This window comes from Lipotes vexillifer, unplaced genomic scaffold (assembly GCF_000442215.2).
Source record: "Lipotes vexillifer unplaced genomic scaffold, Lipotes_vexillifer_v1.1 scaffold822, whole genome shotgun sequence".
NCBI classification, from domain to species: domain Eukaryota; kingdom Metazoa; phylum Chordata; class Mammalia; order Artiodactyla; family Lipotidae; genus Lipotes; species Lipotes vexillifer.
The window spans coordinates 4,534,207-4,547,990 of NW_006770496.1; the positions used below are offsets into that span (position 1 = coordinate 4,534,207).

General features: G+C 35.9%; 1 protein-coding gene across 1 annotated transcript in view; it reads right to left on the reverse strand.

Annotated features, from left to right (window-relative positions):
• The window catches only part of LOC103081261 (protein PTHB1-like), a gene marked incomplete at its 5' end in the record, with an annotated part of 217,225 nt that overhangs the window by 201,463 nt on the left and 1,978 nt on the right, over positions 1–13,784 (reverse strand). The window contains one exon of the mRNA XM_007446133.1: positions 11,721–11,873. Within this exon, the coding sequence (XP_007446195.1) occupies positions 11,721–11,873 (153 nt within the window). The remainder of the gene's footprint in view (positions 1–11,720; positions 11,874–13,784) is intronic.

Sequence of the window (13,784 nt, forward strand, 5' to 3'; positions counted from 1 at the left end):
GAGGTGGATGGACCTAGAGTCTGTTAAACATAGTGAAGTAAGTCAGAAAGAGAAAAACAAATACCGTATGCTGACACATATATAGAGAATCTAAAACAAAAAAAAAACGGTTATGAAGAACCTAGCGGCAGGACAGGAATAAAGATGCAGACCTACTAGAGAATGGACTTGAGGACATGGGGAGGGGGTAGGGTAAGCTGGGACAAAGTGAGAGAGTGGCATGGACTTATATATACTACCAAATGTAAAATAGATAGCTAGTGGGAAGCAGCCACATAGCACAGATAGATCAGCTCGGTGCTCTGTGACCACCTAGAGGGGTGGGATAGGGAGGGTGGGAGGGAGGGAGATGCAAGAGGGAGGAAATATGGGTATATATGTATATGTATAGCTGATTCACTTTGTTATAAAGCAGAAACTAACACGCCATTGAAAAGCAATTATACTCCAATAAAGTTGTTTAAAAAAAAAGTGAATAGGATTGTTAAAAAAAAAAAAGTTATGCTTAGTCTACACTGCAAAAAAAAAAAAAAAAAAAAAACAAAAAATAGAAAACCAATGACAACCAGGAGTTTCTGACCACATCCCAGTTTTCAAAAAGTTATTATTCTTTTTAATTGTGGTAAAAACAGAACATAAAATTTACCACCTTAGGTATTTTTAAGTGTACAGTTCAGTAGTGTTAAGTACATTCACATATTGGGAAAAAAAATTTCACACTTAAAATATTATGATTATATCAATTTTTTAAATTATTTAAGAATTTAAAGTCATCTAAAACAAATGTACATCATTTTTTTTGTATTCCTTCCAAATCTTTGCACACTTATGTATCATAGATACATCTATTGGAAACTTACTATATACTAATCTGTTCTTTCCAATTATTTAAAATGTTTTAGGGGCTTCCCTGGTGGCGCAGTGGTTAGGAGTCTGCCTGTCAATGCAGGGGACATGGGTTTGAGCCCTGGTCCAGGAGGATCCCACATGCCATGGAGCAACTAAGCCCGTGTGCCACAGCTGCTGAGCCTGTGCTCTAGATCCTGCACACTGCAACCAAGAGTGGCCCCTGCTCACCGCAACTAGAGAAAGCCCGTGCGCATCAGCAAGGACCCAATGCAGCCAAAAATAAATTAATTAATTAAAAAATAAAAATAAAAATAAAATAAAATATTTTATATTATTTCAGTTTTTAAAATAATAAGAAATGATATATCTGATTTTCATTTTTCATTTTCATTTCTAAGAAATGAAAGTTGATTTATAATTTCTTACAAAGGTGATTAATACTGTAAATGAACAACTTGATGAATGTATTTTTTTTCCTTTGTGAACTATTTTCTTAGATAAACATCCAAGAATAGAATTATAGGGTGAAACATGCAAACTCCATTTTTTTACTGCCATCCCATCCTTTTATTTTTTTAACTTACCTCTCCCATTCATCCCCAAACATATGGTTACATTTTTTTGTGCTCCCTTTATCATCTGTTTATTCCATCTCCTTTGGAAGAGAAAGAACTTTTTCTTAGCTCTTAAGTGGTTATAAGGAAAACAAATGCAGCAACATCATCAAATCCCTGATACTTCCTTCTCAGTCTATCAGCATATTGTTTTTTACTTGCCAGTGCAAAGAGGAAAGTAGGCCTCTGAATGGTTTCATCACATATTCCTTTGTGTTATCAGCCAACATCATGCTCATTTAAAAAGTCACAGACCAAAAAGCTCTTAGATTTTTGCGTGACTTAAAATGATTTTTATATATCAATAACACACAAATAAACAGAGTAGAAGGAAGTTTTAAGTACAGAGAAAGTAACAAATAGCAAACTCCAAACCACAGGATCTCTGTTTAAAATTATGCCTAATACAGCCTCTGTTTTGCGGAAAAGAAAAACCAGCCAAGTGCCTTTCTAAAACATTAATGGCTATCAGTCATTACATCACACATATGTCATCTGACACAATTAAACTTTTAGATTAGTAAACACTTTTCCCCTGTTACAACAGAGGGTTAGTGTTCAAGCAGAGAAAAACAAAATCTTAGCACACATAAAAGCATCAAAACACAGCCAAACCATAGGGTAAGTCTAAATTTCCCCTATTTCAATTCAACCAATGAGTCCTGCTTTGACAAACAAATACACGTGAAAATTTTATAACATCAGAGAATTTATTTTCCAAAGCTTTTCTGCCAAATGCAATAAGCACTAGCATTTGATGGCAAAGAAACTGAACTTCAGTATCAGTTAAATTAACAAACTCACCTCTTCCTCTGATACCCAAGTTTCAGATGTAATACACATTTGGGGAACTCTCCAGATTTTGTTACCTTCTGATAGGTGTATATACAATGAATATTGGATGATCATGAACATATACATATACACATCATAAATATGTACAAATATTTTGCACAAATCTGCTTTTTCTTCAACCTGACTGTTGTTTTGCTAAAGAAAACCTATGATGTCTATTTCCCACCTGGAAATAATTGAAGTAAAAATGCCACATGACATACTAAAACATGGACTTTGGAATAGATGGCTTAATAACTGTGTAACACTGAGCAGGTGTTTAACCTTGCTGTAAGTCTCAAGTTCTTCATCCATAAAATGGAAACAAGAAAGCCACCCTCACAAGATGGCTGTATAAAATGATAAACAAATGGAAATGTACCTCAGACTCAACAGATGCTCAATAAACATGAATTTCCCTTCTCTTCCCATACTTTTTTTCTTAGGTCCTCCAAAAATATATTCAGTTGGTTGACAAAGCAGGATTCCAATTATCCAAATGAGGAAATTTAGGTTTCTAACTGCTGAAAAAAAGAAATTCTTGACACGGTTACTTTCTTTCAACATTATGCCTCTAGAACTAGAAGTAAAGGTGAAAGTTCTTTCAAACAGTAAGACTTTTTTCCCAAAATTCTAGAATAAATTATAGAAATTGTGGTGAGCAACTGGAAAATCCTCATTCACGGGAAACCAGATCCTTCCCATGTAAGAATCACGAGATGCTTTTGAGAGTGATAGTCCTAGTCCTCTCTTCTTGCCGTAGCTATAGGATGACCTCAGTAAAGGGTGCTTGGTAGATGCCCCCAGTGAAGTCTGATGTGATGGTAAGTAGATACTATACAGGAAAGGCATGGTACTAAAAGTATAATGTGGTGCTGTGGTTTTGGGGTTCCTGTCCAATCAAAGATAAGGATATGAAATAACCTGCGGTTAAAAACAGGAGAAAAGTGGTTGGCTGAAGCCTTTGTGCACCAAAACTCATAACTATTCATGGTGCATCTTGAAGCCAGTGACCCACAGGATGGAAATCTAAAAAAAGGCTGCAGGCTTCCCTGGTGGCGCAGTGGTTGAGAGTCCGCCTGCCGATGCAGGGGACGCGGGTTTGTGCCCCGGTCCGGGAAGATCCCACATGCCGCGGAGAGGCTGGGCCTGTGAGCCATGGCCACTGAGCCTGCGCATCTGGAGCCTGTGCTCCTCAACGGGAGAGGCCACAACAGTGAGAGGCCTGTGTACAGCAAAAAAAATTTAAAAATAAATAAAAATTAAAAAATAAAAAAAGGCTGCCACCCACAACATGCCTAGAGACAGCTAATTGCAGGATGATATTCTTAAATGAGATAACCCTTGTCACTTCATTGTCAGTTAACCAAGATGCCTTTCCCAGAAAGAAGCCTTTGAGCTATTCAGAGGAGCTCATTGATGCCCACTGCATCCCTTTTGTTCATCTTTGGGGAAACTTACAGGTGGTTTTGGGGTAGTGGTAATGAAACCAGTATGTCTTTGAATTCTACTCTGTATTTGAGCTCCCAATTGTCTTGTTCTACTCATTAAAAATTACTTAGTATCCCAACAGGGCAAGAACCACCTACATTATTTGAGGGGCCCAGGGCAAAATGAAAATATGGGGCCTCTTGTTCAAAAAGTATTAAGAATTTCACGATGGCTACCACAGAGCATTCAACCAAACACAGGGCTCTGTGACTGCATAGATCACACACCCATAATGCCCACCCTGGACAGGACTATGGTGGGGACCTACAAGGAGACTAGATAACAGATTCCATCCCCGAAACAACTGACCATAACTAAGCACATAGGCAAGTATTCAGGCAGTTTCACTAGCCTGAAAACAGCACAGATGCTCTGTTTGCTTTAAATAACTTTTGACAAATCTAATTATAAGAGAAATTATCTTTAAAATCCATAGACCATAACTGTTTATGAATTAATAAAATTTTAATAACAACAAAAATTTAGGTTTCAAAGTTAAAAGTATAGAAAACCTAAGTTCAAGGATTAGGAAAGTTTGAAAAAATTTATCTTTCAAAATATTTTGCTAATTTAGTATATGCTCATTTAGAATTAGGGTAAACTGTAAAACTGCCCACAGTTTTCAACTCAAATAAAGAAGTAGAGTCTATTTCCCCAACCCTTTGATCTGGGTTGGTCAAAACCAATGGGGAATTAGAGATATGGCACAGGTAGAGCCTTGAAGAATGCTTGTGCACCGGGACTTGTAGCCACCATGTAAACAAGCCCAGGCCAGCCTGCCACACAGGAGAGACATGTGGTACAATCATCCCATCTAATTGTGAGCCAAATGCCAATATGTAAGTAAGCACATCCTAGGCCATCCAGTACCCAGCTGAGCAACCAGCTAACCAGAGACACATGAGTGAATTCAAACAAGAACAGCCAACCATGGCCCAGGTCAACAGAACCACCCAGCTGATTCAGAGACTCATGAACAATAATGAACTGTTGTTTTAAACCACTAAGGTTTGGGGTAGTTTGCTATACAGTAAAATTGTTAAATGATACAAGTAGTATTTCAGCTCAGTAAGAGAAAAATGGATTATGCAGTTAACAGGGGCTGAGACAACTAGCTCACCATTTTTGGCGAGGAGATTAGCTTCTCACTAAATTGCAGAATACATTCCAGATGGATTAAAAAAGTATATATAAAGAATAATAGCAGGCTTCCCTGGTGGCGCAGTGGTTGAGAGTTCGCCTGCCGATGCAGGGGACACGGGTTCATGCCCCGGTCCAGGAAGATCCCACATGCCGCGGAGTGGCTGGGCCCGTGAGCCATGGCTGCTGAGCCTGCGCGTCCGGAGCCTGTGCTCCGCGACGGTAGAAGCCACAACAGTGAGACGCCCGCGTACCGCAAAAAAAAAAAAAAAAAAAAGAAGAAGAATATCATAAAAATGTTAAAATAAATTATAGGTCGATAATACTCTTGGCATGGGAAGACTTTTCTAGACAGAGAAACCTAAAGGAAAAAGATGAATAGACTTTATTATGTAAATACTTTATAAATTTTACTTGTCTAAGAAACATCATAAATAAAAATAAAAGGCAAATGACAAATTGGTAAAACTTCTTTTATATATGAAGAGAGATTACACTCCTTACATACATAAGGTATTTTTTTTTTTTTTTTTTTTTTTTTTCGGTATGCGGGCCTCTCACTGCTGTGGCCTCTCCCGTTGCGGATCACAGGCTCCGGACGCGCAGGCTCAGCGGCCATGGCTCACGGGCCCAGCCGCTCCGCGGCATGTGGGATCCTTCCAGACCGGGGCACGAACCCGTGTCCCCTGCATCGGCAGGCGGACTCTCAACCACTGCGCCACCAGGGAAGCCCCTAAGGTATTTTTTATGCATGACAAAAGTATGCTAAAAGATTGCCACTCTTAATATAAACAAAATAAGAAAAAGCTGAACTACCTGATATGTTATTGAACAAAAGGTTTTACATATGTAAATCACAAAAGAAGAAAGATAAATGGCCAATTAACATTTTTTAAATGTTCAATCTCACTGGTAAGCAAAGAAAGAAAGATTGAAATAACAGTCAAATTATTTTTTCAGTTAAGAATTGTAAAGATCAAAACAATAATACCTACAAAATAGACATTTTTATATACTGCTGGAGTAATTATAATTTAGTACATTTTTGCTAAGCAATATGTATGTGTACGTGTGTGTGTGTGGTGTGGGTGTTTGAGTGAGAAATATTTTTTGATTGAGCAATTTTCCTTCTAGGAATACATCCAGATGAAACAATCAGGGATTTTGGGAAGATGGCCACTTGATCTCATGATCCTGAAGTGCCTTTCCTTTTGGTATCCTCTCTGGAACCAAACACCCAAGGCATTTACGCTAGAGGAGTTTGGGGATGCCCCTGAGGATACATGATCTTGTTTCTTAGCTGAGATCTAGATTTGTGATGCCGACAGATAGCGAAGTTTCAGAAAGATGATGTATTATAACCTCTTTTTTCTGATCAATGAATAGCACCATTTTTGAGACGGCATAACTTATTAGTCAAATAAAGATGAAAAACTATCCTCGGAATTGTAGTTAACATTTGTTGAGAGATTATTGTGTTCCAAGCACTATTCTAAGCAATTTATGTCTTTACACATTTCAGTCCTCACAACAAGCCAATGAAGGAGGCACCATTCTACAGATGGGAAAACTGAGGTTTAGGAGGGTTTTGGCTTTCTTTTTGTTTAAGTAATTTGCCCAAGGTCACAGAGCCAGGACTGGAATACAAGTAAGCTGTCTCTAGACACAGAGTTCTTAATCATTATACTAGAATAAGTCAGATACGCCACTTCAAACCCTAGAACATTTATTAGCATGCATTTAAAGGAAACAATGTTGGATGTCTTACCGCAACCTTAGAAGCAGTGGCTTTCTCTAACAGGCTCTTGCTGGACCATATTCAAAGGCACCTACATCCCAAGTCACTCGAAGATTGGAGACCCACTTCACTGGCCTCACCATGTAAACTAGTGGTACCCAGAGTTTCTGCTAAACACCAAGGGCACAGAAGCCATTCTGCCCTCCCACTCTGACCTTACCTACTCCTGTACCTGGTAAATTGACTTTTTGGTTCCTAAATAACAATAGCTATCATTACTGAGTGCAGAGCTAGTAAGCCAAACTTTGACCTCAGAACCTACGAACGTACCATCACTAACTCTATTACACAAGTAAATATACCATACCAACTATTTCACATTACAGCCAACTCAGCAATGCTTAATCATTTGTATATGAAGGGACTTGGGCTTCACTTTCAGTTTGTCCTAAGGACTTTATTGGAATTCATAGCAGTTCCTGGACATCTAGCACCCATAAGACCCCCAAACTTCCTCAGTTCTACATTTCTACATCCTATCCTCACTGTACAGAGGATACATTTTATGAAAGAAATTTTGTTTCCGAGAGAAAGAACTCAACAATTACGTAAATGGAAAATGAAGACAATCAAACTTTTCATGCTTCTGGACAGGTATTAATACTGAAAGATCTCAAATAATTCTCATTACACTTAGAATATGATGAAATTTTCATTATACTTACAATATGATGAAATTTAACCTCTGTATCTGCATTGAGATATTTCAACAGATGATTATTTCATATTTAACTTTGGCACACACATACTCACAAAAAAGGAATAGAAAAGATTTCTTTAGTCAAGAATTTTCAGCAATAAAACCTTCCTAGCTATGGCAGTTTACCTGAGTCCTCCAACAATATTATTTAGGAAGCGAGAAGAGTTTCATTTTTTCGTGGCTTTTGAGGATTTTAGAATAAATCATCCTAATGATTCATGAGCCTGAACTGAAAGAATTCTCTGCTGCTCTGTTCTTTGTAGGATTGCCCTTATCCAAGACATCCAGTTTCAAGAAATTATCTTAGTGGCAAGAAAGCATTCATTCCTAGAACAAATGTTTATTAAGCACCTATAACGTGACAAGAAATGTATTGTGCTAAGAATATAGTAGTGAATAAGACAAAAGAAGAAAAAGGTCCCTGCCTTCAGAGTTTACACACTAGTTTTAGGAGGATACTGACTTCTGCTTCTGTTTTCACATAAACCAATTATCACCACTTCATTAAATGATGACAATATAGCATCTTCCAGATGCCTGGTGATATATGGACAGGAAGTAAATTTATCAATGTACAGCTCAGAATGCTTATCCAACTAAAACTAAAGTGGCACTAAGATCCACAGAAAAGAGAAAATTAAAAGCCCCTTGCACATGAGAAAACAAGGACTCCACACAGGTAGCAGAACTAATTTTAAACTGACACATTAGGAAAACACTTTACAAATCTAGTGACACTCATGCAATGGTGTTATGCCATGGAGAGTAAGAGCAGGATGTAGCACAGATCATTATTTCATGGGCTTGGCTAATCTGCCAAGTAAATCATCCAAGTAATCTGCCCCCTAGCCAGGCAAAGTATAAAGATAAGTTTACACTAAACCAAAGGTATGTGATAGTGAGGTATGTCATACACCTGTCTAGTCACAATAGAATTGTCTAAAAGGAATTTTTCTCAGTGTTAGACTCAGCATTAAAACTATTTTTAAGATTTATCTTTCAATAAACTGTGTTCTTCCATACTACAGAATGTCTAGATTACAGAACACTATGCAGCCATTACAAATAGAGAAGAGATCTACAGTGTGAAAAGAGCTCCAGTACATACTGTTGGAAGAAAAATAAAAAAGAGAGGCAGACTAATACATATAGTATGATACTATTTATGAATTTTTTAGCCTCACAAAACAACATTTTGTTTTTGAATGCAAAGAAAAGAGGTCTAGAAAGACACAAAAACATACAAAAGTGATCATATTTCTGAGAAGATGATAAAGAACTAAGTTCGAGAATTTAACATTTTGTATAATCTTAATATATATAATAAAACTGAGTAGTAAGTTGCATTAAAACTAAGTCAAATTTCTTATAGTATTCATATGTTTCTTTCAAAAGCTTGTTCATTCTCTTTTTTGATCTAAAAAGAATGGAGACTTAACACATAGATTCAAGCAAAACTCTATGGTTTTGATCATCTTGTCCATACTAAAAATCATGGAAAAACCCAACCTAGAGTTAAGCAGAAAAAAATAAACCCCAGAACTGAGAATGTATAAAAGACAAAGGAAGTCTTGCTATATAGAAAATATGGAAAGCATTAAATCAAGCATCCTCATCAACCCCCTTTGAAGACCCCTCTGCCATTGTGTCCACAAAAGGATACAGCATCATTAAAGATAAGACTCAGCATTTCTTTAGCCCCAAGTGCAGGTGTGGCAGGAAACCTAAGAATGAGATAAGTCATCAAAGAGATATGAAGAAGAAGGAGGAGGAAAAAACGAAAGAAAATGAAAAACAAACCAAAACAAAAAGTGTACCAAAGAGAGAAAAAAGAAGTCTGGAACAGAAAGAGCATTAGTGCCTACTAACGTAAGAGTCACATAAGTGCTCCAGCACAAAAGAAATTGGCAGTCTATATTTGTAGAACAATTTACCAAGCATTTCTACATCTATTATGGAATAGAATCTTTGTAACAACACAGTGAGTAGTTATTCCATTTTATAGAAAGAAACTGAAGTTCTGGGAAGGTAAGGGAATTGCCAAAAGCCACATAGCTAATAAGTGACAGAACTGGGGTCTTTGGACTTCAAGCCCACTGTTCTTTCCAATACCCTACTATTGTTATAGACTGTCCCTCAAATTGCTACTAATTTTCAAATAACCATGAAAATTTCAAGAAGCAAATGTATTATCAATACATTTATTGATGGTAAGCTATTTTTCTTTCCTCTAGAAAAGCCAACTATAAAAAAAAAATACCTGATTCGTTCTTTCAAAAACAACAGAATGTGGTAGAGAGCAGTGGACGGGAGGGGAGTTCTGTTAATAAAAGGCAACATGAGGGAGTCTTGTGTGATGGAGCTGTTTGGTGTCTTGAATGTGGTGGTGGATACACAAACCTGCATGTGTGATAAAACTGTATAGAACTTAATACACCCACAAATGAGTATAAGTAAAATTGTGGAAATCTGAAGAAAATCTATAGATTTTATCAATGTCAATACCCTGGTTGTGATATTATGCTATAGTTTTACAAAATGCTACTACTGGAAGAAAGTGGGTAAAGGATACATGAGATTTAGCTGTATTTTTTGTTATAACGGCATGGGAATACACAACTATCTTGACCAAAAAATTCAATCAAAAAATCAACAGAATATTCATATCACCAACACTGATTTTGAAACAGATCAGTGATATTGTATAGAAATATGAGAAGACATAATGCAGTTATTCAAAGCTGACTTCTTTATATTGGAACTGGCAGAGGCATGACCCATGAAATTTGAATTTTAAAAATTATTATTTAAAGCCTGAGATGATAATTTTGAATAGTTTTTGAAGACATAATACCTTAAGAGTGAGACCCAGATCACCCTAGTCATGCAAATGATAAACCACTGATAGAAGGACAAATCAGGAAGATGAAGAACATAGACTTTTTGATTTAGAACAAAGGGCTATTTAAGAATTCCATCTCATGACCAACAGGCACATGAAAAGATGCTCAACATCACTAATTATTAGAGAAATGCAAATCAAAACTGCAATGAGGCACCACCTCACAACGGTCAGAATGGCCATCATTAAAAAGTCTACAAATAACAGATGCTGGAGAGGGTATGGAGAAAAGGGAACCCTCCTACACTGTTGGTGGGAATGTAAGTTGGTGTGGCCACTATAGAAAGCAGTATGGAGGTTCCTTAAAAACTAAAAATAGAGGTGCCATATGATCCAGCAAGCCCGCTCCTAGGCATATATCCAGACAAAACTATAATTCAAAAAGATACATGCATCCCTACTATTCATAGCACTATTCACAATAGCCAAGACATGGAAACAACCTAAATGTCCAGTGACAGATGAATAGATAAAGAAGATGTGGTACATATATACAATGGAATACTACTCAGCCATTAAAAAGAATGAAATAATGTCATTACAGCAACATGGATGGACCTAGAGATTCTCGTACTAAGTGAAGTAAGTCAGAAAGAGAAAGACAAAGACCATGTGATATCACTTATATGTGGAGTATAAAATATGACATAAACGAACTTACCTACGAAAGAGACTCACAGACATAGAGAACAGACTTGTGGTTGCCAAGGGGGTGGTGCAGGATGGATTGGGAGTTTTGTATTAGCAGATGCAAACTATTATGTACAGAATGGATGAACAACAAGGTCTTACTCTATAGCACAGGGAACTATATTCAATATCCTGTGATAAACCATAATGGAAAAGAATATGAAAAAGAATGTATATATGTATAACTGAATCACTTTGCTGTACAGCAGAAATTTACACATTGTAAATCAACTACACTTCAATAAAATAAATTTTAAAAAAAGAATTCCATCTCAAAGCATCAACTGACATAAAACTAGAAGTGTAATCCAACTGCTCTATAAGACAATTTGAGAATTATGATGATAATTATGGGATGTACCAAAAATTGTCCAATAATAACACTATTCATAACAGTATTATTTATCAAGCATATCCTATGTGTCTGGCATTAAGCTGCCTGCTTCACATAAATGATGGAAAATCCTCACAACAACCCTGGGAAGTAAAATATGGATGGATCTAATCTAATTTACGCAAGGTCACATAATTAGAAAGTGGCAGAGCTTGACTTTAAATTCTGACTCTAAAGCTTGTGTGCTATTTGCTGCTCCATAATACATAGGAAAGAAATACCTTATCTTGATAGTCTGGTACATGACTCTAGGGTGAGGGAAAAAATTATATCCAGTAGTATAAACCTATCACTGTTATTATACTAACCTGCTTATAAGTTCCATCTAGCAAGGTGTCCAGGTGTTGGAGAGGAGCAGGTGTTTTATCTTTGAACCTTGTTAATAGCCGGCGTTGAATGGCCCGAAACTGTACAGCTCTTTCAGATAAGAGTTCTTCTAATTTTTCACCATTTATCCGCAACTACAATGAAGAATTTCTTTAATTCAGGTTAAATGTGCACAACAAAACGTGTCTAAAGTAAGGATACTGGCAATGCCAATAAAAGTTTGAAAAGAGTAAAGAAGAAATTTAAGTGTGTTACAGAGTTTAGAGAATTAAAAGTGTGATATTTGATACATGAATACATAGATGATACAGTGAAATAGGTCAAACAGAAATTTAGTAAAAATGGCCCAGTTTTCATTGGGGTAAAGATAGATCATTCAATAAATGTTTGTGATAACTGATTAAATACATAAGGGAAAAAAGGAACAAGGATTTTTCCCCCAGTCTTTACAACAAAATCAATTGCAGAGGAATCAAAAGTTTAAACACAGCAAAGCATTAGAAAATTATATTTTTAAAAATAATCTTAGCATGAGACAGATCTTTATAAGTCAAAAGTCAAAAGCCACACATACACACACACACACCCCTGATAAATTACTAACTAAAAAATTTTTTTTAATTCTACGTGGTTGAGAAAAAAAGTAGAGAAAAACATTATAACTAAAGTGATAAGACAAACAGCAAACTGTAAAAAATAATAGCAATAACCACAGAGACAAAAAAACCATGCCTATAATATCTAGAAAGCATCTACAAATTGATGAAAAAGGACCACAACCCAAACAAATGAGTAAGAAAAAGAGCAACAATCCAATAGAAAAGTGGGCAAAATTCACAGAAAAGTTAATACAAATAGCTCTCAAACATACAGCGTTTGACCTGGCAATCCCACTTCCAGAAATTTATCCTAGGGGTGAGCTTGCAAAAAGTAATGTACACACAAGGATATTCATTATAGGATTTTTTCTGTTGCTATTATAGTAAGATAATGTTAATAATCAAAATACTCATCAATAGAGGAACAGGTTGAATAAATAAAGAGGACTTGGCAGGACCACCAGGTACTGATAAGCAATGCTAGCCAAAGATGCATTGAATGAAACAAAGCAAAAATGAAATACAGAATATCATTCATGTATTTTTTTTAATCTATATAGTAACATAGTTGTGACTGCATAGAATAGTTCTAGAAAGGTAACAAGAAACTGTACACCAATAATTGCCTCCAAAGAGGAGACTGAATAGTGGGAGGATGAGAATCAGAAACGACTCTTTTCAGTATAACTCTTCTCATAACTTTTGAATTTAATATAATTAAAATAAAGAAAGCTAGTCAAAGTCATAGGGAATACTCCATGAACCCAGATCATGTGAACTGCTAATTCAACTTAACAAAAGAGTCATAACTAGTTCTGAAGTAAATATCATATTCAAAATGTTCAGAATTCAAACATATTATAGTTTACATTTCTGATATCAAACCAAACTTCCTTATCTTTTCAGTGCATGTATGGAGAACAGACACATGATTGGAAAAAAAACTTGGAATTTTATTCTTTTAACCCCAGTTTCAGAAGCATTAAGTAGCTAACTAAATCAAAGAATATTCTCTTGAAGGAAAAAAAATAACTTTCATTACCAAAAGTTAAGTGATATAACAACTAAATTTTTAAAAAAGAATATTAGAGTTATCAATAATTCACCCTTTTAATTATATGATTTCCTGCTATAATACTTTATTTCCTCAATTCATGAAACAAAAAATTTTTTAAATATCCTCAAAACTGAGACATCAGCCAGGTTATCATTCCTTTGAACGTGTAACAAAACAGCAGTGATTGAAATGTTTTCACATGTCAGAATTTAACAAATATTTATTGATCTTAGTGCCGTGCAGTGTTCTAGACTCTAGGAATTACAACAATGAATAAAACAGACAAAAATTCCTGTTTTCATGGAGCTTACACTAAGGGACACTTAGATTCCAAAAGCCACCTTGATTCAAAGTTTAAAGTCATATTAAAAAAAAAAAAAAAAAAAAAA